Below are 27957 nucleotides of genomic sequence, written 5' to 3' on the forward strand. Positions count from 1 at the left end.
ACAGGTTCATTACACACCTTCCCCACTTCTGGAATAGACTCCAGCAGTGTGATACATTATCTTCCTTCGAACAGGAAATGAATGATTTAATAAGTAATCAGAAATTCACCGTGACTTTACTAGTCTGGCCCTCCTCGACGGAGGAGGTTTAGTACGAGGATCAATACTAGCAAGGTGTAAATTGTCAGTAATACTCAATTGCTTTGGGGGTTTTTTTTTCTATGATACTATGACTATAAGACTCCTACAATGGAAACATGCTTGTGGTTGACCAAATACTGAGCAAATAAAGGCTCCAGTAATTCCTGAGAAGAAATGTTTTCAAATACAATAATACGCATCAGACAATAAGTATACATAGGGCCCCATCCAATATATGTGGGCTAGCAGCAAAGAAAGATATTTAACAAAGCATGAATCCTACTTCACAGTCTGGCAATTTGAGCATTTGTGCAAAACATCTATTTATTTCTCCCAATCTATATATAACTTCACTGAAAGTAACAGCCTGAGGCGAAAAACTAGATAGGAGAAATAGATAATTGTGACAAGATAATGCTCTTGGTTAAGCTGTTTAAGGAAGTATATAAGGACTGTGTGAAAAAAAAACATTCATCACCTTCAAAAAAGAGACTGTTTTTTCTTTATCATCCCCACCTTTACAGGCACAGACAAAAGTTTATATTTAGTAAACATTACAGAAAATGTTTCTTTGTGACCACTGCAGGTTCTTAACAAAAAATAATGTCATCTACTAATACTCATTGTAACCTCCCACTAAGCACTGCAGCTACCTGCTTTAACCTCCATTTTATATCAACAGTATGGATAGCTTTCCCCTTTAACCTGCTGTATATTTTTCTTCACCTAAATGACCTCATTTGTTATTGACATATCTGTCTTTGATTAGCATAAAAGCAGTGTCTCTAACATCAGAGAGTCCCAGCCTGCTCTAGCCAATGCTTTGTCCAGTATGTTCATATCAGGAGTTTTCAGGCAGTGCAGCAACTGCCTCATGTTTACTGGCAATGCACACTGCTTCTATTGCCTGTTGATCCCACTTGTGAAAGACACAATTATTTATATAAAGTGGAATCAAATATCAACTAATTTTAGAAAACAGAATCTCAATCCCAGACGTATGTATGCTTAAGGTTGTTAAAAAAAATATTTGCCAAGTCCTTCTGGCACCCACCAGGCAGACCTCAGTCATGCAGACACATGTTTGTAACTGTGTCCACAGCTACACTTACCTGTAATATGAATCACCACGACTGTAAGCCTTACATCCTTAAGGTCTACCAGGTTTACAGCATATCTTAGTAAATTTGTATTTGTTGAGGATTCCATTTTCAGACACAGAAACAGTACACTCATGAGGACAGGTAACAATGTGCAACCTCTCCACTGCTAGAATTAGGTATGTCAGTAGGGCCCCCAGGACACTTTACTGACCCAGATATGCCCACTATGAATATAACCTTATGTTTGCTTTCATGGGAGTGAAGGCTCTTATACATCCACCTGTAAAAATGATGCAGAAAGGCACAAGTGAACTCAGCACTCATTTCTCTGCAGAAGGTAAGACCTAGTATTAGGTAGTATTATTTCTTCTTCAAGAATTATGCTGCATTTAAAGACAACATAACTGGATGCTAAGATAGTTTCATATGAGGGCGATGCAGTATTTGATTGTTTGGAATGAGATGGTCATTAGTTTCTCCTTCTTTGCTAGGGGTAGCCTGTACTCACAGATTTGCAAACTGGCTAAACTTTTGTTGTGACCATAGTATCTTTTTAGGTAAGGTTCAACTTACGGACTTTCCCATGTAGCAACTTCCAGTCCAAGCAACACCAAGCACTACTTAAAGCTAGAAGCTTAAGTAATAAGGTGGCTAAACTTTGGTTTTCCTTTCCCCAAAGATATTCTTGTTTGTGTACATACTGATTCCAGTGTGGCAGCTGAACTCCCTGTATAGCAGAGTTTAGTGCCCATCACACATTACACCCACAGGAAATTGTATAGAGTATCCATATTTATTTGCATCCCCATAATTTCTCATCAAATTCTGTTCAATACCAGCCTGAAACTTATTGAAGTCCTATTTATAAAAACCACTTCTTGGATTATTCCTTGTCTATGAACCTCTCTGCCCTGAACATTCAGAATATCTAAGTCAGATTGAAAAGTTAACCATTAAATCAAAAGCACTTCTTCTGTGAGATTTCAATTATCTTTCTCTTAGCTGTTTAACTATAAAACTAGAATAAATATGCTCAAAGATTTCTAGATTTATGAAATGTTATTATTTTCAAATAATCCACCGTCCCATAAAAACTACAAACATTCTTAAAGATGTCATCATACGCATATCATCAACCTGTACCACCACTCACATCACTTCCTTCTATCAATCAGCTGTGACTTTCTCTCATAAAGATGTCATCATACGCATATCATCAACCAGTACTATCACTCACATCACTTCACTCTACCAATCAGCTGTGGTTTTCTCCCATAAAATCTACTTTGCAATCTCAAACAATCCTACTGCATTTAAAGATTTACCCCAAATCCATTTACTAACATTGATAATCACAAATGGCACAATTCCCAAACAATACTAAACATGAGAATAAATAACACAACAGTGCACAAATGAGCCCTCCTTTCAACCTAATCATGGTTCTATCAATTTAAGTCTAACTAGGCAAAAAAAAAAGTATACTTATTTTTTTTCTGAAGAGAGTCTCCTCTCTAAAAAAACGGTTTAATGTACCTTATATCATTAAGTAGGATACATCCGCCCTCCATCTGATGACCTTCATTTTCTGTACAACACTGAACACAAATTATGACCCATGCCCAGTTCTTTATGGTGTTTAATGTGAAAAACGTTTCCTTATATGCCTCTTTAAGGGTCGGTTGGGTCTTTCCTACATAAAATGCAAATTGGATGAACAAAGGTGGTATCCTTATTAATAAACATACATTGTATTTGTCAAACTGATCTTCCTCTTATGATGGTGATATTTAGGTTTACATAGCAATCTCTTAAATTAGGTTGTTTCTTAAATACCATATTTGGTTTGGGTCCTACCACCCTGCCAATCTCATCATCTGACAATAAAATGTCCCAATGTTTTGCTATAATATTCTTAATATTACAGGCATTAACCTCTCCAGTAGCAGCGACCACTTCAGAAAAATAGGGTCTAGCTCTGCTGGCTCTCAAGCTATCAACTGTGGTACATGTCTCATCTATCCTTTCTGCATTATAGCCTCTCTCCATAAATTTAGCCTTCAGGGCCTCTCTTTCATTATTATACCCTTGCTCTGATGGATTCAGCCTGGATGCCCTCATGAACTGACCCTTTAATACATGCATACTATTCCAATGACTTCCTATGAACTGAAGTGTTTAATAATCCATTCTCAAGTTTAAAAATGTTTACATCTAAGTATGTAATTTCATATTCTGAATAATTTAAAGTAAACTTCAAGAAATGGGTGGATGTATTCAAATATTCAACAAATTCAAGTAGTGTATCACAGGGTACCCACAATTTGACAAATAATGGCAAAATAGCCATGTGGTATATGTGTAAAATGTATGTTTATTAATAAGGATACCACCTTTGTTCATCCAATTACTGTCACATTATAGGTACCAACTCAATGCCCTGGCCAAACACCATATAAAACTGGGGCATGGGTCATAATTTTGTGTTCAGTGTTGTACTGGACTTAATGATAAGGTACATATTAAACCGTTTTTAGAGACTCTTCAGACCAAAAGTTAGACTTATTAAATTGATAGAGTTGCATCTGTTATTTGGTCACCTTTAAAATGAAATAGGTTGTTATGACTCTAGTTTCTATGAACTTTCTGCCTATATATGTTTTAAATCATTGTTTTTGTTTGTATGTAAGGTGATTGTGTGCACACATACATATATTTTATGAACCATGATTCCTAGTAGTGCTTTAAATAAAATTTTTAGAATGCTATCCTACAACCAATGAGGTTGAAAGGAGGGCTATTTTGAAGTTCAATGAATTTATAGTAGTTGTAAAAGTCTGATGAAGCCTCGACTGAATAAACCTTTTTTTACCAATTATTGTTTCGCTTGGATTATTTGGACATCCTGAGCTCTGTCGGCTGGCTGTGCACTGTTGTGTTATTTATTCTCAATTTAGTCTGTATACGCCTGTGACACGGCGAATACTGCCACAGGTTTGTCGAGCGATTTCAAGTTTGACAGGTTCAGAGACAGAACATTTGTGAATAAGAGGGTTTCATGCATTGAATAAGAAATATACTGATTTGAGATAATGTTTATTGGGTGAAAAACGTTTGATTATTGTTTTATTGGTAGAAAACGCTTTGATTGACCAAAAGTAGGTGGTAATGTAAGAACACATTCAGTACAGTCTGAAAACATTGTTACTAAAAATTTGGAAAATATCAATGTGAATGTTATTTCCAATCAAGACCACCATAGTTGTAATAGTCTTGAAACAACACAGACTACATCTATAGAGGAACATCAGGGTCCCACCCTGAAGAAAATGTAGTGAACCTATCTAGTAAGATTTTATCAGAGTATGAAGTACAAGTTCGAATAATTTAAACTTTAACCAAAGGAGAGCCTTAATGGACCTTAGGAACGATGAGTCGGTTATTTTTAGACCAGCTGATAACCAACTTTTGAATGATAGGAAGTTCTATTCTAAGATAGATATGGCAGTTGTTAAAGAGAAGGTGTTCCAAACATATTATATGTTGGATGACATGTCTGAGAGTATTTCACAGGAACTATATGAGTACCTGAAAGTCAACTGAGGCCCTATCTATTTACATTGAGTCTTTAGATTTATACTCATATACAAGTCCACTGCAGGATGGGACAATTGAGTTTATACAGGACTATCTTAGGTGGACCTACTTACATTGTTTCTAGAAACAGTTTAAGATAGGTACATGTTTCAACATCCTTTATATAAACAATTTGTGGAATTTGTTGAATATTTGAATACATCCACCCATTTCTTGAAGTTTACTTTAAATTATTCAGAATATGAAATTACATACTTAGATGTAAACATTTTTAAACTTGAGAATGGATTATTAAACACTTCAGTTCATTTAATAATGTATTAAAGGGGCAGTTCATTAGGGCATCCAGGCTAAATTCATCAGAGCAAGGCTATAATGCAGAAAGGATAGATGAGACAAGTCCCTATGTTCTTTACTCAAGAAGCAACTAATATTAAGAATATTATAGCAAAACATTGGGACATTTTATTGTCAGATGATGAGATTGGCAGGGTGGTAGGACCCAAACCAAATATGGTATTTAAGAACAACCTAAATATCACCATCATAAGAGGAAGATCAGTTTGACAAATAGCAATACAACCAATGTATGTTTATTAATTTGATAAATCAGACCCTAGAGTGTGAAACCCGCTGGATCATCAGATGACTTAATGATAAGGTACATATTAACTTTTTTTTTAAAAAAGTAGAGACTCTTCAGACCAAAATAAGTATACTTGATTTTGCCTTGCATCTGTTATTTGGTCACCTTTTTAAAATGAAATAGGTTGTTATGACTCTAGTTTCTATGAACTTTCTGCCTATATATGTTTTAAATCATTGTTTTAGGCAATACATATTGACGTTTTATGGCTAGTAGTGCTTTAAATAAATGTTTTAGAATGTAATCCTACAACCAATGAGGTTGAAAGGAGGGCTATTTGAAGTTCAATGAATTATACTAAACATGAAGTTACTGCATTGTCCTACAAATGTCATTCTGTTTTACAAATTAAGGTATCTATTCACATCAGCCAAAACACAGTGGTGAATTCAAAAGTAAACCTGTATGCTGGAATCTTAAACAAAAGGAAAAAGCTTCTAGAGTTCTATAACAAATCTCCACTCATCTGATATAGAAGGGATTTAAATCAGGTGAACAAAACATTTAAATGGACAATTCAGAAGTGTTACGGTCAGTTATGAAGCTAAACCTGTAACCATTACTGAAAGATTACTGCCTTCTTTAGCTACATTAGAAAATGTAGACAGAAAATGTAGTAATAATAGCATTAATACTGGTCTGTTAACCATGTAAGCCAACTGGACACACAGTCCCTTCTCAGAGGCAACTTGGGAGTAACATCTGGTTAAGAGACTTGCTGAAGGTCACACATTAGGCAACTGAGGGCTGAGGGAATTAAGCTCCATACCACAGGAACTACAGCTCACAGCCTTAACCCCCTGTGCCAGGAGGGAACAGACACATGTGTATGGAGCTTATACCAAATGGTTCCTAAAGCTCACAGCCTTAACCACCTGTGCCAGGAGGGAACAGACAGAAGCGTATGGAGCTTATACCAAATGGTTCCTACAGCTCATAGCCTTAACCTTCTGTGCCAGGAGGGAACAGACAGAAGTGTATGGAGCTTATACCAAATGGTTCCTACAGCTCACAGCCTTAACCACCTGTGCCAGGACGGGACAAACAGATGTGTATGGAGCTTATACTAAATGGTTCCTACAGCTCACAAGCTTAACCCCCTGTGCCAGACGGGAACAGACAGAAGTGTATGGAGCTTATACCAAATGGCTCCTACAGCTCACAGCCTTAACCACCTGTGCCACGAGGGAACAGACAGAAGTGTATGGAGCTTATACTAAATGGTTCCTACAGCTCATAGACTTAACCCTCTGTGCCAGGAGGGAACAGACAGAACTTTATGGAGCTTATACCAAATGGTTCCTACAGCTCAAAGCCTTAACCCCCTGTGCCAGGAGGGAACAGACAGACGTGTATGGAGCTTATACCAAATGGTTCCTACAGCTCACAACCTTAACCACCTGTACCAGGATGGGACAAACAGATGTGTATGGAGCTTATACAAAATGGTTCCTACAGCTCACAGCCTTAACCACCTGTGTCAGGAGGGAACAGACAGAAGTATATGGAGCTTATACCAAATGGTTCCTACAGCTCATAGCCTTAAGCCTCTGTGCCAGGATGGAACAGACAGAAGTGTAATGAGCTTATACCAAATGGTTCTTACAGCTCATAGCCTTAACCCACTGTGCCAGGAGGGAATAGACAGAAGTGTATGGAGCTTATACCAAATGGTTCCTACAGCTCAAAGCCTTAACTACCTATGCAAGGAGGGGGACAGATAGGTGTGTATGGATCTTATACCAAATGGTTTCTACTCCTACTCTCACACCCAAACTTCTGCCAATATGTTCACATTTTCATACATAGCTTGAAGTCCACAGGACCATTAGCCTAGCCCAAACTCCCAGCTGCCCCAAAGCACTATGTGGTGAAGTGACTTGCTCAAGGTCACATAACAGGCTGCTGCAGGAATCAAGCCCTGTACCACATGAACTACAGAGCCTTAACCTTGGCACCAACTGCCATCAAGCCCTGTACCACATGAACTACAGAGCCTTAACCTTGGCACCAACTGCCATCAAGCCCTGTACCACATGAACTACAAAGCCTTAACCTTGGCACCAACTGCCATCAAGCTCTGTACCACATGAACTACATAGCCTTAACCTTCGCACCAACTGCCATGAAGCCCTGTACCACATGAACTACATAGCCTTAACCTTGGCACCAACTGCCATCAAGCCCTGCATCACATGGACTACATAGCCTTAACCTTGGCACCAACTGCCATCAAGCCCTGCACCACATGAACTACATAGCCTTAACCTTGGCACGAACTGCCATCAAGCCCTGTACCACATGAACTACATAGCCTTAACCTTGGCACCAACTGCCATCAAGCCCTGTACCACATGAACTACATAGCCTTAACCTTGGCACCAACTGCCATCAAGCCCTGTACCACATGAACTACATAGCCTTAACCTTGGCACCAACTGCCATCAAGCCCTGTACCACATGAACTACATAGCCTTAACTTTGGCACCAACTGCCATCAAGCCCTGTACCATATGAACTACATAGCCTTAACCTTGGCACCAACTGCCATCAAGCCCTGTACCACATGAACTACATAGCCTTAACCTTGGCACCAACTGCCATCAAGCCCTGTACCACATGAACTACATAGCCTTAACCTTGGCACAAACTGCCATCAAGCCCTGTACCACATGAACTACATAGCCTTAACCTTGGCACAAACTGCCATCAAGCCCTGTACCACATGAACTACATAGCCTTAACCTTGGCACCAACTGCCATCAAGCCCTGGACCACATGAACTACATAGCCTTAACCTTGGCACCAACTGCCATCAAGCCCTGGACCACATGAACTACATAGCCTTAACCTTGGCACCAACTGCCATCAAGCCCTGGACCACATGAACTACATAGCCTTAACATTGGCACCAACTGCCATCAAGCCCTGTACCACATGAACTACATAGCCTTAACCTTGGCACCAACTGCCATCAAGCCCTGTACCACATGAACTACATAGCCTTAACCTTGGCACCAACTACCATCAAGCCCTGTACCACATGAACTACATAGACTTAACCTTGGCACCAACTGCCATCAAGCCCTGTACCATATGAACTACATAGCCTTAACCTTGGCACCAACTGCCATCAAGCCCTGCACCACATGAACTACATAGCCTTAACCTTGGCACCAACTGCCATCAAGCCCTGCACCACATGAACTACATAGCCTTAACCTTGGCACCAACTGCCATCAAGCCCTGCACCACATGAACTACATAGCCTTAACCTTGGCACCAACTGCCATCAAGCCCTGTACCACATGAACTACATAGCCTTAACCTTGGCACCAACTGCCATCAAGCCCTGTACCACATGAACTACATAGCCTTAACCTTGGCACCAACTGCCATCAAGCCCTGTACCACATGAACTACATAGCCTTAACCTTGGCACCAACTGCCATCAAGCCCTGTACCACATGAACTACATAGCCTTAACCTTGGCACCAACTGCCATCAAGCCCTGTACCACATGAACTACATAGCCTTAACCTTGGCACCAACTGCCATCAAGCCCTGTACCACATGAACTACATAGCCTTAACCTTGGCACCAACTGCCATCAAGCCCTGTACCACATGAACTACATAGCCTTAACCTTGGCACCAACTGCCATCAAGCCCTGTACCACATGAACTACATAGCCTTAACCTTGGCACCAACTGCCATCAAGCCCTGTACCACATGAACTACATAGCCTTAACCTTGGCACCAACTGCCATCAAGCCCTGTACCACATGAACTACATAGCCTTAACCTTGGCACCAACTGCCATCAAGCCCTGTACCACATGAACTACATAGCCTTAACCTTGGCACCAACTGCCATCAAGCCCTGTACCACATGAACTACATAGCCTTAACCTTGGCACCAACTGCCATCAAGCCCTGTACCACATGAACTACATAGCCTTAACCTTGGCACCAACTGCCATCAAGCCCTGCACCACATGAACTACATAGCCTTAACCTTGGCACCAACTGCCATCAAGCCCTGCACCACATGAACTACATAGCCTTAACCTTGGCACCAACTGCCATCAAGCCCTGCACCACATGAACTACATAGCCTTAACCTTGGCACCAACTGCCATCAAGCCCTGTACCACATGAACTACATAGCCTTAACCTTGGCACCAACTGCCATCAAGCCCTGTACCACATGAACTACATAGCCTTAACCTTGGCACCAACTGCCATCAAGCCCTGTACCACATGAACTACATAGCCTTAACCTTGGCACCAACTGCCATCAAGCCCTGTACCACATGAACTACATAGCCTTAACCTTGGCACCAACTGCCATCAAGCCCTGTACCACATGAACTACATAGCCTTAACCTTGGCACCAACTGCCATCAAGCCCTGTACCACATGAACTACATAGCCTTAACCTTGGCACCAACTGCCATCAAGCCCTGTACCACATGAACTACATAGCCTTAACATTGGCACCAACTGCCATCAAGCCCTGTACCACATGAACTACATAGCCTTAACCTTGGCACCAACTGCCATCAAACCCTGTACCACATGAACTACATAGCCTTAACCTTGGCACCAACTGCCATCAAGCCCTGTACCACATGAACTACATAACCTTAACCTTGGCACCAACTGCCATCAAGCCCTGTACCACATGGACTACATAGCCTTAACCTTGGCACCAACTGCCATCAAGCCCTGTACCACATGAACTACATAGCCTTAACCTTGGCACCAACTGCCATCAAGCCCTGTACCACATGAACTACATAGCCTTAACCTTGGCACCAACTGCCATCAAGCCCTGTACCACATGAACTACATAGCCTTAACCTTGGCACCAACTGCCATCAAGCCCTGTACCACATGAACTACATAGCCTTAACCTTGGCACCAACTGCCATCAAGCCCTGTACCACATGAACTACATAGCCTTAACCTTGGCACCAACTGCCATCAAGCCCTGTACCACATGAACTACATAGCCTTAACCTTGGCACCAACTGCCATCAAGCCCTGTACCACATGAACTACATAGCCTTAACCTTGGCACCAACTGCCATCAAGCCCTGTACCACATGAACTACATAGCCTTAACCTTGGCACCAACTGCCATCAAGCCCTGTACCACATGAACTACATAGCCTTAACCTTGGCACCAACTGCCATCAAGCCCTGTACCACATGAACTACATAGCCTTAACCTTGGCACCAACTGCCATCAAGCCCTGTACCACATGAACTACATAGCCTTAACCTTGGCACCAACTGCCATCAAGCCCTGTACCACATGAACTACATAGCCTTAACCTTGGCACCAACTGCCATCAAGCCCTGTACCACATGAACTACATAGCCTTAACCTTGGCACCAACTGCCATCAAGCCCTGTACCACATGAACTACATAGCCTTAACCTTGGCACCAACTGCCATCAAGCCCTGTACCACATGAACTACATAGCCTTAACCTTGGCACCAACTGCCATCAAGCCCTGTACCACATGAACTACATAGCCTTAACCTTGGCACCAACTGCCATCAAGCCCTGTACCACATGAACTACATAGCCTTAACCTTGGCACCAACTGCCATCAAGCCCTGTACCACATGAACTACATAGCCTTAACCTTGGCACCAACTGCCATCAAGCCCTGTACCACATGAACTACATAGCCTTAACCTTGGCACCAACTGCCATCAAGCCCTGTACCACATGAACTACATAGCCTTAACCTTGGCACCAACTGCCATCAAGCCCTGTACCACATGAACTACATAGCCTTAACCTTGGCACCAACTGCCATCAAGCCCTGTACCACATGAACTACATAGCCTTAACCTTGGCACCAACTGCCACGCATGCTAATTTCTAATTTAGCTTTGTCTGTTCAACCCAAATCAGTCTGAATAATGTCCTGGTTGTGCTTTCAGAAACCAAGACCACTAGCTTTGTGGGCCCCAATAATATCTCAGTCTGTCTGTTGATAGGCGCAAAGCACATTTAGCCAAAGCCCTTCTAAACCTCATCTGCTTAAGTCTGTCCACAGGTTATATTCCAGATGTGTGATGAATAGTGATTGTGGTAGCACTGAATTAGGACAACTTCAAAACTGACCCCAGTGACCTGTTAGTGTCAATAATATCGTCTGAAAAGTATGGAATGTATATAGTGCTAATAAGCAACAATATAAGACACTGAATTTAACTGGCATTAAAACAATACAGGGTGTAAGCAACATGTACTGTGCAGACAGCCTCAAAGCCCTACTCCTGTATTTTGTCTGTGCCTGGTGATCAAAGCACCATCAGACACCATCCTGATGGACCTCCTGCATATCCGCAAAACAAACAGCACCAGAATTGCTCATTCTAAAGAATTAACCTAGTTGATATCTTTGACAGGGTTAATGAGGCCCAGGTTGAAGGTCAGGCAGTATATACTGCTTACCCAGACCTCTCCAAGGTCTTTGACAACCTTCTTTCATGCAGGCATGACTAACTTACTCAGCTCAACATGTATCCACATGTAGTCCACTGGACAGGTAACAGGATCACTAAGAGAGTAGATACTGTAAAGCTAGCAGTTACTTACTGCAATGAGAAAAAATTATACAAGTGGCATCTTACAGAGACTGCCATGAACCCACTCCTCTTTGGCATTCAGTCTTCTGTTGTGAAGTCAAAGTACTGTGGCTAACTAAATCTGAGATGACTGCAAAATGGCTAAAGTACTGAAATTCACTTCTGACTCTTAGTTTAACCAGCGAGGACTATGTCAGACTAACATATGTGGCTTTAATCATGGGCTCATCATTAATGCCAAAAAATACAACATGGAAATCCATCATTCCAACCTCATACCATATAAGCAACACTCCCTTCCAAAACGTCTACATCAGAGATCAGGATAGTTGCATTAATAATGAGCTTTCCTTGGAAACTATGTCTCAGTGGTGCAGAAAATCATTCTGTCAACTATTCATTGGGGTATTTCCTATAGGACTACAGAAGTCTTTGATACATTTTATTCAACTCATATTTCACTTATCAATGACTATAATGTTCCATTCAGTATGTACCCCTCCAAGAAACTAGTCTAACCAGAACGGCTTCAGATTCCTCATCAATAAAATCATTGGGCTGTAAAACCTAAGTAATCCCAAAAGATTAAAAAACCTCTTCCTATACTCCATTTTGAAAGGCTTCTGCGGGGAAGTTTCTGTTTAATTATTTGTGCAATGAAAGACCTACATGTTTTGGTCTCCTTTATTTCCAAATAACTAGTGGTTTCACACATATCTGCCCTAAAGACATAAGGATTTATCCTGACATTAACAACTAACAGTGTAACGAGTACTTTCTTCAGTGCACCTGTTTTTGGAATAGACTCCCTCTGCACACCAGAGCAATTGTCTAGGCAACCTTCTAACCCAGTCAGTGAACTGATGAGAGACTGAAAATATATGAACAGCCTGCATACTAGAGGAAACAAAAAAACTCATAATACTTTTAGGTAACATGTATAACATTCCTGAAGGTAACTTGGTCCACAAACTTAGTATTAACCTATGACTCTATAAAAGGAAAACTATTTTCCTCAAAGAATTTGTAGCTAAAGAAATGCCTAGACAGCTGGTTAAAGTAAGGTGGGAATTCACAACAGCACAAAGGTGACATTCTACTTACAAACTACAGCTATCTAAGTAAAAAAAGAGTCAGCACCTGGAGTCAGCAGAAGAAAAAAGTATTTATTTATCGTCGGACATGTCCACAACAGTGCTGCAGTCAAAACTAACCTTTATTGCAACCTAAGATAAATCATTTTTATCTGCTGGCTCCTGTCTTGCATTGGTATTCCCAGCTGGTACAGCTATGTGGATTTTTATGGTCAATATATACTACAACTACCCATTAAGAAGAAGCTTTAAAAATTGCAGAACTACACTGCAGCTCATCTACACATAAAAATAATAAAATAGATATGAACAGCTGGTCAGAGCAAACAATGCCATCCCAAGAGGAGCCTAACCTTACTTTTGTATGAAGTTTAAAAAAAAATGATAAATTGTACAACAGAGCTGCTGTTCAAAGCATGCAAATGCATATGCTGGAGAAACTCTAAGAGTTTCATTTAGAAATACTGTTTTGACCGGGATTGCTTATACAGAAAGAGGACATATAGTCAAAGGGTCTGCTGTGTGTAATTTGCACTATAGCAGTAATGCAAGCGAGACACGCTATCTTCTGCTGTTCCAGGAAGGCCACAGAGAAAAACTGGTATGTCTGTTCAGTTGCAGAACAGCTTTTATTTGACATGTGTTGACTGTTATTCAAAGTTTCCTGCAGTAAATAGGTCTGGTTCTATACCACAGAGGGGCGGAGAATCGAGTCTCACAAAAATCAAATGAAAGTAGAAAGAGGCAAACCCTGTACCCTTGACACAGGAAGCAGATTGTTAACAATTCAGATCTTTATTCCTCTGTGCTACCAGAAAGCAACATACACCAGTGATGGAGAATAAATGGGCACTGGTGGCAAACTGATGGGTGGCAGGCCCTGGGGGAGAAAAAAGATGTGGAAAAGTTACCTGAAATAAAGTTAACTGATTTATTTATCCTTTGTTGACTAGGTTATTCCCACAAGGCATATGGCCTATCTTCAGAGGAGACCTGAGGTGGTATTTCTACTAGAAAAAAATGTGCAAGGCATTGGGGAACTTCCTTTACTTTTTTGATAAGTGTCATGGGATCTATTACACGCACCTGAGCTACTACCAAATGAAGCAGATGAGATGACACACCTAGGAATGCAGTCCTCCCCTATTGCTGCACTGCAGTATCAGCAATCCACTCACCTGGAGTGGGAATAGGACCCACAGCCTTCTAGTCTTCCAGCACCTCAGGCAAGTATCTACCTGCTGAGCCTCTGACAGGTGTTATGAGACAGGGTCTATATTATAAAATCGAACACCTAAACATCAAACCTAAACAGCAAAAAAATTGCTTGGCTGGCGGACAAGAAAACAAACTTTTAAACCCTTATCAAGTGGGCCCCCCCCAACTAAATATACCAACCCCGACTTTGCTCTACATTGGGGAAAAGGGCAAACTCCTAGTAATGGCCAAGCAAATTTTTTCCCCTGTGAAAAAATTCACAGAAGTGGCCGTTCTCGGTTTTCAGCTTTTGCTGTTTAGGTGTCGATGTTTAGGTGTTTAAATAATTTCAGAATTGTTTTTACAGAAACGGTAATGACAGTATGTTATTTCAAGTCCCAGCAATGCATAGTCAAATCGTAAAAAGCAAGTAGATGGAAATATTCAAACTGTAAAGCACTTGGCAAAGAAGTTATAGAACAGCAACTGGCATTGATAGATAATAGAAATGCTCTACTGCAATGTCAAACCTAAAATGCAGACTTGCTAAAACCGGTCAAGGTAAAAGCTCTATTACTGCATAAAAATAAAAAAGGGCTATCTCTGAGATAACAGAAAAAGAAATGTGAGAAATCAGCATGGAAGTTCGGGGAAGCAACTAAAAACAGTTGTTTTATGGAAATGTATGCAACCGAGATGCTGTACAATGAAAATTGGCTTCATTCCAAGTTGGACCTTCGCATTAAACAAATGTTAAATTAAATTAAATTATTGATATATATATATATATATATATATATATATATATATATATATATATATATATATACACATCCCAGGGCTAGTACTCCTAACCCTCACAATCCACTCTGGGTGCCTCCCATCCCATAGGAATTGTGACCTTAACTGCTTCTATCTTTTCAGTTCCTGACCCACAGGTACCTCAGAAAAATTTGACCTGGGTATGAAAGATAAGGTAATAAATAAAGTTGTAACACTTGTATTCTCTGATCCAGAAATTCTTTAGATATCTCCCATGCTCACAGAAAGATTTTATTAATCGAGTCTTCCTACACACCCACTTAGGTTCATAGGTTCATAGATTCCACTTATCAAAGCCCGGGGTATTTAAGTACATTAAGAGCTTACCTGACTGCTCAGTCCTAGCATGTACCGCCTTCTGGGGTAAATTTATTAATTTAAACCATCTTTTGTCTTTATTTACCTTATACCCTGATTTCCTTCCAAATTCCTCCAATATCTCCAACAACATTACATTATCAACATCAGAAACATACAAATAGTGTTATTTTCCTTTGTTGACCAAACCAATCAAATCCTCTGATGCATTGATACATCAGGCTCACATCATTAGTGCTAAAGGTTCTATACACAAATAATAAAGGTGACAAAAAGCACCCCCTACCTGGTACCCCTGTCAAGATAAAATCCTTCTGACACATGTTCTGGGTGGAAATGGGAGAAATGACTGGGAATCACCATGAAAAAAGTAAAAGTGGAGTGTTAATAACTACCCAGTGGTTAAAATTCTCCTCCCTGCCAGTGGTAGCCTTTACTCAATGCAGATTGCAATATTCACCAGAAATATATACTGGCATTGCAAAAGCACTTCCTGAGTAGAAAACATCCAGATTTCTGGACACTTGGGGCTCCCAGTCAGGACATAAACCTACCCAGTGCTGAATATGTGACTACGTACAGTTTGCCCAGTACTAACTGCCATTATCACACTAGAAGTCAACTAGCATTTACATATTTATTAACGTAGCATATGGTTACACTGTTCGAAGCATGATTATTCACTTTTGTGTAGAGATCTGTGGAATATTTTCTTTTTTATACAGCATAATCCTATACAATAGCAGTGAGTCTGTTTATTAGTTGCAATGAAAAGGGTTTATTGTTGATGACTTCATTTTCAGATGTCTGTACTCAGCTGTTCATTGCATTTACATGGTTTTAATGGTTGTTTCATGCCTAAATCTGAATAAAGTTTTGAAGTATTGAAAATACATTTCATGGAAAATCTGAAATTAATGTAAAAAAATATACATTTATAAGGTTGGGTCACACTGGATCCATTTGGCTTACTATCGGTAAGCTTCCACCAGTCAGAATAACTGATAACTGTCAAACTGCCCTTGATAACCACTATGGGAAATAAGTAAGAATAATTATTTTACAAGTATTTTTTAGGGGGCTGTATACCCCCTAATGTAGGGTTTCACTCCCATGTGCCCATTCTGTAAATGTGCTACCCTTGATTTTGGTTTTACTAACAGAGAGACAAGTAATTAAGTGTATGTCTGTCTTCTCTCAGTTCATGTGAACGCAAAGGTTTTATACACATATATATACCTATATCTATATCTACATTTATATCTATATCCATATCTATAGCGCAATGAAGGGTACAAAGCTGAAGCAACCACATGAAGGAAGTGCAGCATGCATTGTAGTTGAAACCACAGTCATATACCCGGCAGGTGGTAAGGGTTGGGAAGATTGCCATTGGAAGTTTAGTGGTGATATACAGAAGTAAATCATTCCAGTCTGCAAAGAATGACCATACGACTGACAAATTATGACATCTGAACATTCAGTTTTCTTTAACATTACAAATATAAAATCTAAATTATATAATGTTGTAACTAAATTTAAAAGATTATTTCCATATAAAAGTGATAACTATTTTAAATACTGCAACATATAATATGTAAATGATTTTTTTCCCATTAAATTTTAAATTATAGCTGCTTCTTTCTCTCCAAAGTTAATGACACAAACTAAGATATTTTGCAGATACTTATTCTAGGATTATTCTCTAAAAATGTTATGAGAACATGTCAAATTATTTAGAGATACAGACGTTTACACACACAGACAAAAACTACAGAAGACGATTTTGTAATTTGTCACAACATATATACATTTTAAGGGGGTAATTAACACGTATGTATTACTCCTCATTCATTTTAGTGTATACAGGATCAGTCACAAATGAAAGTACAACTTGCCTTGCTACAGCTGCAGCTTATTAAGTCAAGATTACCAGACACTAAAGTAAAAAAAAAAAACAACGCACCACACTAGTAATAAGGTTACATCTAAACAGTGCGCTATAGACATCAAAATAAGCACACTAAAATTATGAATATTATTTTTGAATAGAATACATTTTACCAACATTTGCTCATATCAAGTAAAGTATGAGAGAGCTTTTGCTTACACGAGCAGCATCGAGCCCATAGCCTACAGCCATGTGAACAGTGATGGTACTGATGGTCGCTATGACAACCGCTAGTGAAGAAGTCTCACTGATCATGCCTTGAGCAAAGACAGCTTTCTCCAGAAGCTTATGCTCTTCATTTCGGATGTCTAAAAGAAGCAAAAAGTTTTACATATTTATATGAATGCATATATATATATATATTTATAAACAGAAAAGGATAAAAAAATCTTTGCAGCAGTACTGTTTTTCAATGCTGTCTTTCAATTGTAGTGAGCATCTATGGAGCTTAAAACTAACTATACTGAAAAATTAAAGATAGAAATAACTTTAATATCTGTTAATTCACTACAGTGATTTTCCTGCCCCAATGTTTGTTATTTGTAATGACAGGGAGTAATTAGGAGATCTTGACTGCAGAAACATCAATACATCAGTACAAATAATGTCAGTGCCTGCATGATGACGGCACACTCACCAGAAATTAAAACAAGTCTAAAAAGGAAACATAGCCTCCTTTTCTGTTTAGTAATGAAAAAAAAACAGGCCTCAAACATTCAGACACACATTGTTTGAGTAGTGATACTGTTAGGGAAGGGGGTTTTAGTAATATAATGTAAAGCAATGGGGTGAGAGGCAGGAATAAGGTTAGTGTTAGCACCTACGAGTAAGGTGGTGCATTGGGTTAACGGTAACCATGCTCCTGCCCCTAACTCAACCCCCACACATTACATTACCGAAAACCATTTCTTTAACAACAGCACTGAACGGGTCTATATCATGACGTTGAATGCACAGGTGTTCGAACATCGTAATATCGAACCCATATGTCTGAAATGCGAAAACAGCAGAGCCGCGGAACACCGATTTGTTTCCCAAGGAAAAAATTTGGTGGGCCATTTCCGTGGCTTTGCTGTTTCCTCCACTTGGTGCGATCTTGGAGTTGGTATATTTAAGTGGGGGGATGTGGGGGGGAGGGTACAGCCCCCTATGTTGGGGGGTGTGGGGGGGTGAAGCCCTCCACATTAGTATAAGTTTAAAGTGCACGTGTTTTTTTTTTGTTTTTGTACCGGAAGAGTGATTTTTTTTCCCTGGGAAAAAAATGGCTGTTCTGTGTGTTCGTACTTCTTCCATTTTGAACTTCCTGGTTCAATATTACGTCATTCGAACACTTATAGATTCCACAGTGTCATATAGACCCCACTGAACAGGACCACATGGGCACAGTTCACATAATAGCACCACACAGGCATAACATAAAAATCTATGCCCTTCCCTATCCCTTACTATAACCCTAACCCACTAACACTTGCGCACGTAATCTCTCACCCCAAATACCACTAGCACACATGCATTTCTTCATAAAAAGCAATGCCCGTCATAGCTTCTGTCTGTAAATTCTACACCTGAATACCAATGTATTCAATGATTGGAGACAGAAAAACATTTGTCAACACTCAGTATATTCAACAAAATCCTTGCAAACTATGCCAGGATAATCAATGACCCCGAGAACATAAAACCTGTTTTTGTTTTTAATTCTGAAGACATCCAAAGTCAGTGTCATTGGTTATCATCTGTAACAAATAATTCTGAAACATCCCACAGAAATGTCTCTTGAACAATCCTTTTTTCAGGACTTAGAAAGAGGAAGGAAACCAGAAAGGCACACAATGATTCACTGATTCTGCTTTCACTGAGAATCGAGGAATCATAATTCAGTTTTCAACTACCCAAACAAACGGGGGGGGGGGGCAGCCAAATGGCACCACCAATATGAGGACTTAACTGATTTCATAATTATCAAATATAAAGACAGTTCCTTCAATAAATCAGAACAGATGAAGCTAACTATACACCTCTTTCATGTTAACAGTCTTGATTCTTTGAATCTTGGCAAATTAAAACTGGATGAATCAGTACATTTCTGAAAAGGAGATGGTATACACACAGAGATCCCCAATGAAGAAAAATGACCTTATGGGATGCATTTTTTGTACTAATTTGTGCATATGTAAACGACATTTTGCAGTATCTGGAAACTGTTGTTAAAGTTTACCGGTATTGTTTTTTCTCCAGCAGATGTAGGTGTCTGCAGACCTTTAGTTCAAATTCAAAGCTTAGTCAAAACATCTGATTGGCAGTGGTCCTGCATACTCAACATGCGTAGCTCCATCTTTGGGTAAGAGGAACTCACTGTGCAGTGACCAATCAGTATTTTCAACAAATTGTTATTGTCACCCAGATGACCACCTCACAAGGAATTGATTCTCCCTCCCTTCTATCCTAAATGTACACTTGTCGACATGTGCATTCCTTTTGTCTTTGTTTTTATTTTGTTTGTTTTCTATAATCAGTGTGACTGATGCCCATTTCATCCAGTCACTGTCAGTGCTAGAAGCATTGTAATGATCTTCCCAGTTATTAAGAGAAGAAAGATCCTCTAGAGATGTCAGCCAATCAGGAGGAGAAAGTTACTGCAGTGTACTAAATCAGTGAGCATGAGGCTTGTAATCATCAACCATCAGTTAGCTTGTATCACTCTGTTAGAGTACCATGCAAGTAAACAACTTACATACTTGAGTATTAGAAAGTATAAAGGTGAAGCTTTGTTTTGCTTTAATGACATCTCATATGTGCATTCTGCTACTGCAAAAGTTTTTTTTTCCACAGCAAGTGGTAAGTTTTTATTCTCTTGTGTTTTTCTGTTTTTCAGAACTAATTTTCAACATGTACTTTACTCCTTGGAAGGCATATGGGTGTGTCATAGGAAAAAGGTCAGAATTTAATTGTGCTGGTGTAACTTAGAATTTCGATGGAGCCATGCTGACAAATTGCAGCTAAGGTTTCACACTATCAAAAATTTGTATAACTGAGTTTAAGCTAATTATGTACTATTTCAGTTTGTATGAGAGCATTAGTAAACATTGTTTTTCATTTGGATTTCATGAAGGAGATAAGGACTGTCAGTTTCTGCTCACTTCTGGGAGTATGAAAGTAATACTTTGATGTAGACAGATGGAGTTCAGAGTATGAACCAGCCAGCCAGTGTTTGTGCTGCTAACCTGGGCACTAGAAGAGCTGGCTGGGAGTGGTGGGCATGGGGGTGGAATCAGTAGCTTAAATGATGGTTCCGATATCCACTAAATAAGACTCTCCTGTTTTACAGTACCCTGTGGTACAAGAAAAGGACTCTTTCTCATGCAGGCAAAAGTCAATAGGAAGAGCAGGCAGATCACCCACAGCAAAAGCTATTGCCATGACATGCACACAAAATGTACCAAGATCACTTCTTGCCATATACTGAGGTTTAGAAATAAGTACAGGCCAAAGGGGAAGACCTGCCATTGGGATTAAAATGTTGATATACTTGGATATCCCTTTTTTTCTGTCATGCTGTGGAGAGACAATGCTTGACTTTAAGGAACATCAAAGCAGGGAATGGCTAATGATTTCATAGTTCCTAAAAAAAACAGGGTTTAGGCTATGAGGCCATCCAGAAAACATTTTAAACTTTCTCGCATCCATCAGAGGCCTCTTCCACTGCCTAGGTATTGATCTCCTTTTTGATATCATGCTAAATGAAGTACAAATCATGATGTTCCCATGTCTATACATTCTAATATTTGTGTATATCTAGGTCACAGCAAAATACTACAGGTTCTATCACCAAAAACACAATTACCAGATCAAGTTTACCATAACTGTTGACAGTTAATACTGAAATCCCAGGAAGATTTCATCCTTTCAGAAAATGGCAGAAACCAGAGTATTGTAATTAACCTTGTAAATTTTCATTGCTGAAATTTCAAAGACATTACCTGATATGAGTATACAAGGGCTGCTAATTAATCAAGTTAACTAACATGATACTTTAGTTAAAAAAAAACTTGAGATCAATTTTTAAACTGTGAGATTGAAAAGATTAAAAAAGTATCCTGAAAATTTCAATTAGACCATGGTTAACGTGTTTTATTGTACTTAAAAGTTTTGAAATAAAGTACTGAAAACCTTCAGGTTTTATATCATTCTTTCTTCCATGTTCTTTGGCTTTTCTCTGTGTACTTAACAATCCAAACACCTTGAAATGTCTTTACTCACTTATAAGTACTGTAAGTTAGTATATTTGCCATAAAATTAAAAGTAAGATCAACTAATAACTGATTTTTTAATTGTTAAAGTAATCTGGATTAAATACATTAATAATTTAATGGTCTTAGATTATACACACAAAAGAAGACTTGTACTCCAATGTGGGCATTATTAAAAGTTTTGAATACTTCTGCTTATATACCTGGTTCTCTCCTAGAAACAGATTGAAACAAAATCCTATCTTGCTTTAAGACCTTTGTCCTTCTGTTTTGTGTATGTTCCTTAAAACTGAATTTATCACTAATTCTGATCTCAAGAAATGTCATTTTCACAAACTGCTCAAGATGTACTTTGTCCAGAATTATTTGCAGATTTTAGGTGTATATTTGTCAAACACAATACATTTAAATTTATTAACACTAAATTGTAATCCTGTGTTTAAAGCCCAATTATTCACAGATCTTTATTAGACATAATATAATTCTATTTTACAGTTATCTGGATACTGTGATCACCAAGCATATTTAAGTTAATAAAACTGGCCCTAGTACTGTATATTTGGAGTATACCAGCAAGTATTCACTTTTCCTCTAACTGATCACCTAAAATGGTACCCTTTGCATGTGTTAAGAAACTATTTCTTCACCCAGCGTTTTATGATGAGCTGATGTCATGAAGGATCATGGCTTTCAAAACACCTTCATGAGGTACCACATCAACTGCTTTCATGAGGTGAAGATAAATTACCAGGCTGTGAGTACATGATCATTAGCCATGCATATTAGATCACAACATTGTAATAAATTTGTCAATGCAGCACTCTTTAAAAAAAAAACAGAGACAACCTCTCTATGGCAGTGCACATGTGCCAAAATTGCACTTCCTATGACTCTGTTATAACTCTTTCTCCTTTTACTTACTTAGGCAACTGCAATTCTAATGTAACCGACTATATTGGTTATACCATTACTTAATGCTGACGACTTTACAAAAGCAATGATTCGCATTAAGTTGTCTTAGAATTAACCTAATTATCCAACTTAATATCCAGTCTTGTCATGTCATAAATGTGCAATCATCCTATCTTTTATGCTGTCATCTAATAACTGTGCAATAGTTTTCACCTACACACTGAATTCCATACTGCAACTCAGGCTTATCTATGCAATTGTATGTGTTGTGTATTGCATTGTACACTATAGATTGTATATTGTATATTATATACCATATAGTTGATTGTGGAGCTTTTCTCCCCAGGCCTCCACCGAAAATGGGCTCACTAAGGCCCAGTGGGCCATCCCGGTAAACAAATATAAATGAATAAATAAATAAATAATAGTTGAATGTTCCTTCAGAAACCCATGTTGGGCTATAATCCCAAATGGGGTGCAAGATTTTCATTTTATTATAAGTTTTCTGTACTGACTTTGTTGCTAAATTCTCAAACCTCCCTTTAACAGGATGTCCTGATCAAATACTAACAATCACCCTACACCTCCACTCCCTTAAATTCTACATTCCGCTTTAGAGACTCTACTATAACAGATTAAAAATGGAGCCACTACTGGAACCAACAACATGGACTGATGATTTGCTAAATCCTGCAGATACTATATCTGCATACTTCTTCTTCTGCTAAAACAACTTGTCCACCCAAATCTGGAAATCCACAGTAGTAAAACCTCTTCTATGAGTTTTCAGATCCAAATCAACTTCAGACTTCTACCCAATCCCTCTACCTCCTACCCTTGGAAAAAAATCTATAAAAAAGTAATTTAGAATCAAGTGGCCAAATACTTACAAAATGCACACTTTTATCAAGAAACCAGCATAGCTTGCATAAGTGATGTTGCACAGCAACCCCCCTAACATTGACATATGGCATCTTATTAAATATGAGCAGCTTTTGCTGTAGCAGATCACACATTGCTTCAAAACAACTTTTCATTACTAAGATTTAGTCCACATACATCAGAATGGTTCATTATCTATCCCTCAAGCTAAACATTTAAAGTTAAAACTGGAATCTAACCATCTTTCTCCTTCACATCATCATAATCATCAGTTCATTTTTTTCCAATTTTTTGCATGGGTTCAGGGTGTCGTGTCAACTGTTGCCACCTCTCTCAATTCAGTGCCACTCACCTACCTTCTTCAACAGTCAACGGTGACTATCACAGGTCTTCTGTCTTGCAATCCATCCATCTCTTTGTTGGATCCCCTCATTTTCTGTCACCTCTTTTCTGTCTCTCTCAAATCTTTTTTCACTAGATTGTCTTCTGCTTTTCTGTACAAATGCAAGAATCACAGTAACTGGTTCTCTTTGGCCTCCTCTGTAACTGGAGCTACTTTGACTTCTGCGCTGATGTCCTCATTTCTTCGTCTGCCACACAGACTACTACCCATCTCAGGTACTTCATCTCCATCACCTCTAGCTTAATTAATCACTCTGCACTCACTGCCCAGGTTTCTATCGAGTACAAAAGTACTGGCTGTACCAGTTTTGTACACCTGACTTTTCAGCTTCTTTGGCCCACAGTACCCTGTGCCAGTTGGCTACAGCCCCATTACTCTAGATTTGGCATCATCATTCAGACTTCCCTTCTCTTCCACCTCCCTTCTCACATACTTGAACCTATTAGCCTGCTCCACTGGTTTCCCCTTCTGTTTCAGTTTTCGGCTTCTCATGATTCCCCCCATTTCCTGCTATAACTGCCTTGTCTGTACTCATACTCCATTTCATCATTTGTGCCTTCAGTTTAGCATTCCATTTCCTTATCATTTGCTGAAGTACTTGTTCTGAGTCTGCCTGTACTGCCACATCATCTGCATATAGCAGGTTTGTTGATATGTCCCCTTAAATCTGTTTACCAATGTAGTCCATTGCCAGTGCAAACAGCAGTGAGCTCAGAACTGAACCCTGATGCACACCCACTCACACTGGGAACCTCTGTTTCAGTTCGAACACTGTTCATACTTGAGTCATTGGTTCCTTGTACATAGCCTTCACTAATTTTACCAATGTTCCTGGAACTTCAAACCATGACAGAACTGCCCAAATCAGCTTTCTTGGGACCTTGTCATATGTCTTCTCCATATCTAGAAATGCCCAGTTGGACTATTTCTATATGGGACACACTAGGCATAATGGACAAGGTCATTAACTCCCATACACATGGTTTGATCCTGACCTCCAGCCAATGCCTAAATGGAGTTTGCATATTTTGTCTGTGTCTGTCTGGGATTCCTCCCTCTTCCTGAAAAAAAAAATATATATGCTGGGGTTTCCACCTAAAATTCAATGGAGTCCTGAGCAGCAGCACAAGACTCTAGGTGGTACCTATCTGGGGAAGAGTCGAGTAGAATAATGACTTTAGATGTTTGGGTTACTATGTTAGTATCAGTTCTTCCCTGCACTGACCTTGTGTTTACACCTTTTCCCTGTTTGATTTACTGATCACAGTAATTTAAATTAGGCACTATGAATCTGATGCTGAGATCAGGGATCATAGTAATTTAAATTAGGCACTATGAATCTGATGCTGAGATCAGGGATCATAGTAATTTAAATTAGGCACTGTGAATCTGATGCTGAGATCAGGGATCATAGTAATTTAAATTAGGCACTATGAACCTGATGCTGAGATCATGAATCATAGTAATTTAAATTAGGCACTATGAATCTGATGCTGAGATCATGGATCATAGTAATTTAAATTAGGCACTATGAACCTGATGCTGAGATCAGGGATCATAGTAATTTAAATTAGGCACTATGAATCTGATGCTGAGATCAGGGATCATAGTAATTTAAATTAGGCACTATGAATCTGATGCTGAGATCAGGGATCATAGTAATTTAAATTAGGCACTATGAACCTGATGCTGAGATCATGGATCATAGTAATTTAAATTAGGCACTATGAACCTGATGCTGAGAACAGGGATCATAGTAATTTAAATTAGGCACTATGAACCTGATGCTGAGATCAGGGATCATAGTAATTTAAATTAGGCACTATGAATTTGATGCTGAGATCATGGATCATAGTAATTTAAATTAGGCACTATGAATCTGATGCTGAGATCATGGATCATAGTAATTTAAATTAGGCACTATGAACCTGATGCTGAGATCATGGATCATAGTAATTTAAATTAGGCACTATGAATCTGATGCTGAGATCATGGATCATAGTAATTTAAATTAGGCACTATGAATTTGATGCTGAGATCATGGATCATAGTAATTTAAATCAGGCACTATGAATCTGATGCTGAGATCATGGATCATAGTAATTTAAATTAGGCACTATGAATCTGATGCTGAGATCACGGGTCATTGCATGCAGTCAATACAGTAATCATGTTCTTGAAACAGTACTTAGTGGAAGATGGTGCATGTAATTCCAAGGTTATAGATTTGATATGCTTTTTGGTAGAAATCATTTTAGAAAATAACATTTTTATGTTTGAATATCAGTTATAGCAACAATTAGATGGCGTAGCTATGGGAACCTCGTGTGCCAATAGCTACACCAACATTGTCATGGCCATTTGGGAAAAGCATATTTTGAGAGAGGATATCTGTTGTAACGTAGTTTTTTATCAAAGGTTTGTTGATGACCTCTTTCTTTTATGGGAGGGTGAAGCTAATGCTTTTACATCTTTTTTGGGTTACATTAATAACAGTACTCACTTCCTTAGGTTTACTGCACATAGTTCTAAACAATCAATAGATTTTTTTAGATGTAAATATACAAAGGAGACCAAAGGGTGATTTTAAAACAGGAATTTTTAGAAAGGAGTGCTACAGAAACACCTTTGTCCAAAGAAATAGCATGCACCCACAGAATGTGATGAGAGGACAGGCCTTAAGGGTGTCACGACTAACAGCTACTGAAAATAAATTTAGAGATGAGCTATATACTTCGGAGATCATTTTTGTAGAGAGGGGCTATGCACAAAAAGAGGTATGAAACGTAGAGATGGACACATTTAAGATGAGAAGAGGGAAAGGTCAACCTTACTTCTCAGCCATCAGTGATAATGATGAATGGGTACCACCCAAGCACAATTATATGAGAATACCAGTGACCTATGCCAGCAATATTATGGTATTGCTAGATGGATATCAAAGAAACTGGAATATTCTCTGTGCTGATGATCAGGTCAAGGGGATAGTAGGGGACACCCCCTGATATGCATACAAGAATAAAAGATCATTGAAGAGACTTTTATGTTGCCCTCGGCAGGAGCATGAGGATGTTACTGAGTCATCACATCACAATAATGGTACCTTCCCATGTAATAGATGCCATTTCTGTAGGTTTTTGGACACTAGTGGTAGATTTATACATCCTCATACCAAAAAGTATTTGTTTTTTAGATTAGTAGCTGACTGTAATACTACTAATCTTGTATATTTAGACTATTGTGTAACATGCCACTCTTTTTATGTGGGCATGACTACAAGTAGGCTAAGAGACCATATCAGAGAACATATTTATGATATATCCAGAGAGGCAGAAACAAATGCCTTGGTGAGGAGAGTTTTAAAAAATGGTAGCTCACATGAATTTAAATTTATGGTCATAGAAACTATTGCCATGGGATATAGAGGGGGAGACAATACAAACAGAGTTGAAATGAAAGAGCTGCACTGGATTATTAGAATGCATGCCAATGTAGGCAAAGGGCTCAATGACAAAGTGTGCATTAAATCTGTTTTGCAAAACAGACCCCTCCCCAGGTAATATGTCCTGCTATGTTTTTATACACTTTATATGTATATATATATATATTTTTATATATATTTTATATGGAACATTTGTATATATCTCTCATATGTGTTCGTAAAAGATTATAATGTGCTATTAGGCCTGTTATAGTATTTTAAGAAATCATTTACATGTTTAATTAGAATGATTTTTGATTGGTTGACTTGAATTTAAATAGTGGATGACTACTTAGTGATGTTGTCTGATGAAGCAGCTGGCTGCTGTGAAAGCGCTCACCTTTTATTCTTGTGTATTAAAAATATAAGATTTTATTTGCTGTGGTCGGCAGCCTTCTTTCTTTTTATTTTATATTTTGCTTGCCTTGTTGGGGGGTCCGTTTGCCTGCACCACAAATTGGTTTTGGACTATTAGCCAGTGCAGTTTGTTTGATTGGGGGGGTGCTGACCGTTTAACTGTCAACCATCTTCTCAATAGTGTCAAT

At 38.9% G+C, this 27957-nt stretch overlaps 1 protein-coding gene across 1 annotated transcript in view; it reads right to left on the minus strand.

The window, feature by feature from the left end:
- The window catches only part of LOC122789789 (multidrug resistance-associated protein 5-like), a 464322-nt gene that overhangs the window by 353360 nt on the left and 83005 nt on the right, over positions 1 to 27957 (minus strand). The window contains exon 7 of the mRNA XM_044057231.1: positions 17644 to 17792. Coding sequence (XP_043913166.1) covers positions 17644 to 17792 — 149 coding nt within the window. The remainder of the gene's footprint in view (positions 1 to 17643; positions 17793 to 27957) is intronic.

The sequence above is a fragment of the Protopterus annectens genome, chromosome 15.part0, assembly GCF_019279795.1.
Source record: "Protopterus annectens isolate FY-2018-M chromosome 15.part0, PAN1.0, whole genome shotgun sequence".
Classification (NCBI taxonomy): domain Eukaryota; kingdom Metazoa; phylum Chordata; order Ceratodontiformes; family Protopteridae; genus Protopterus; species Protopterus annectens.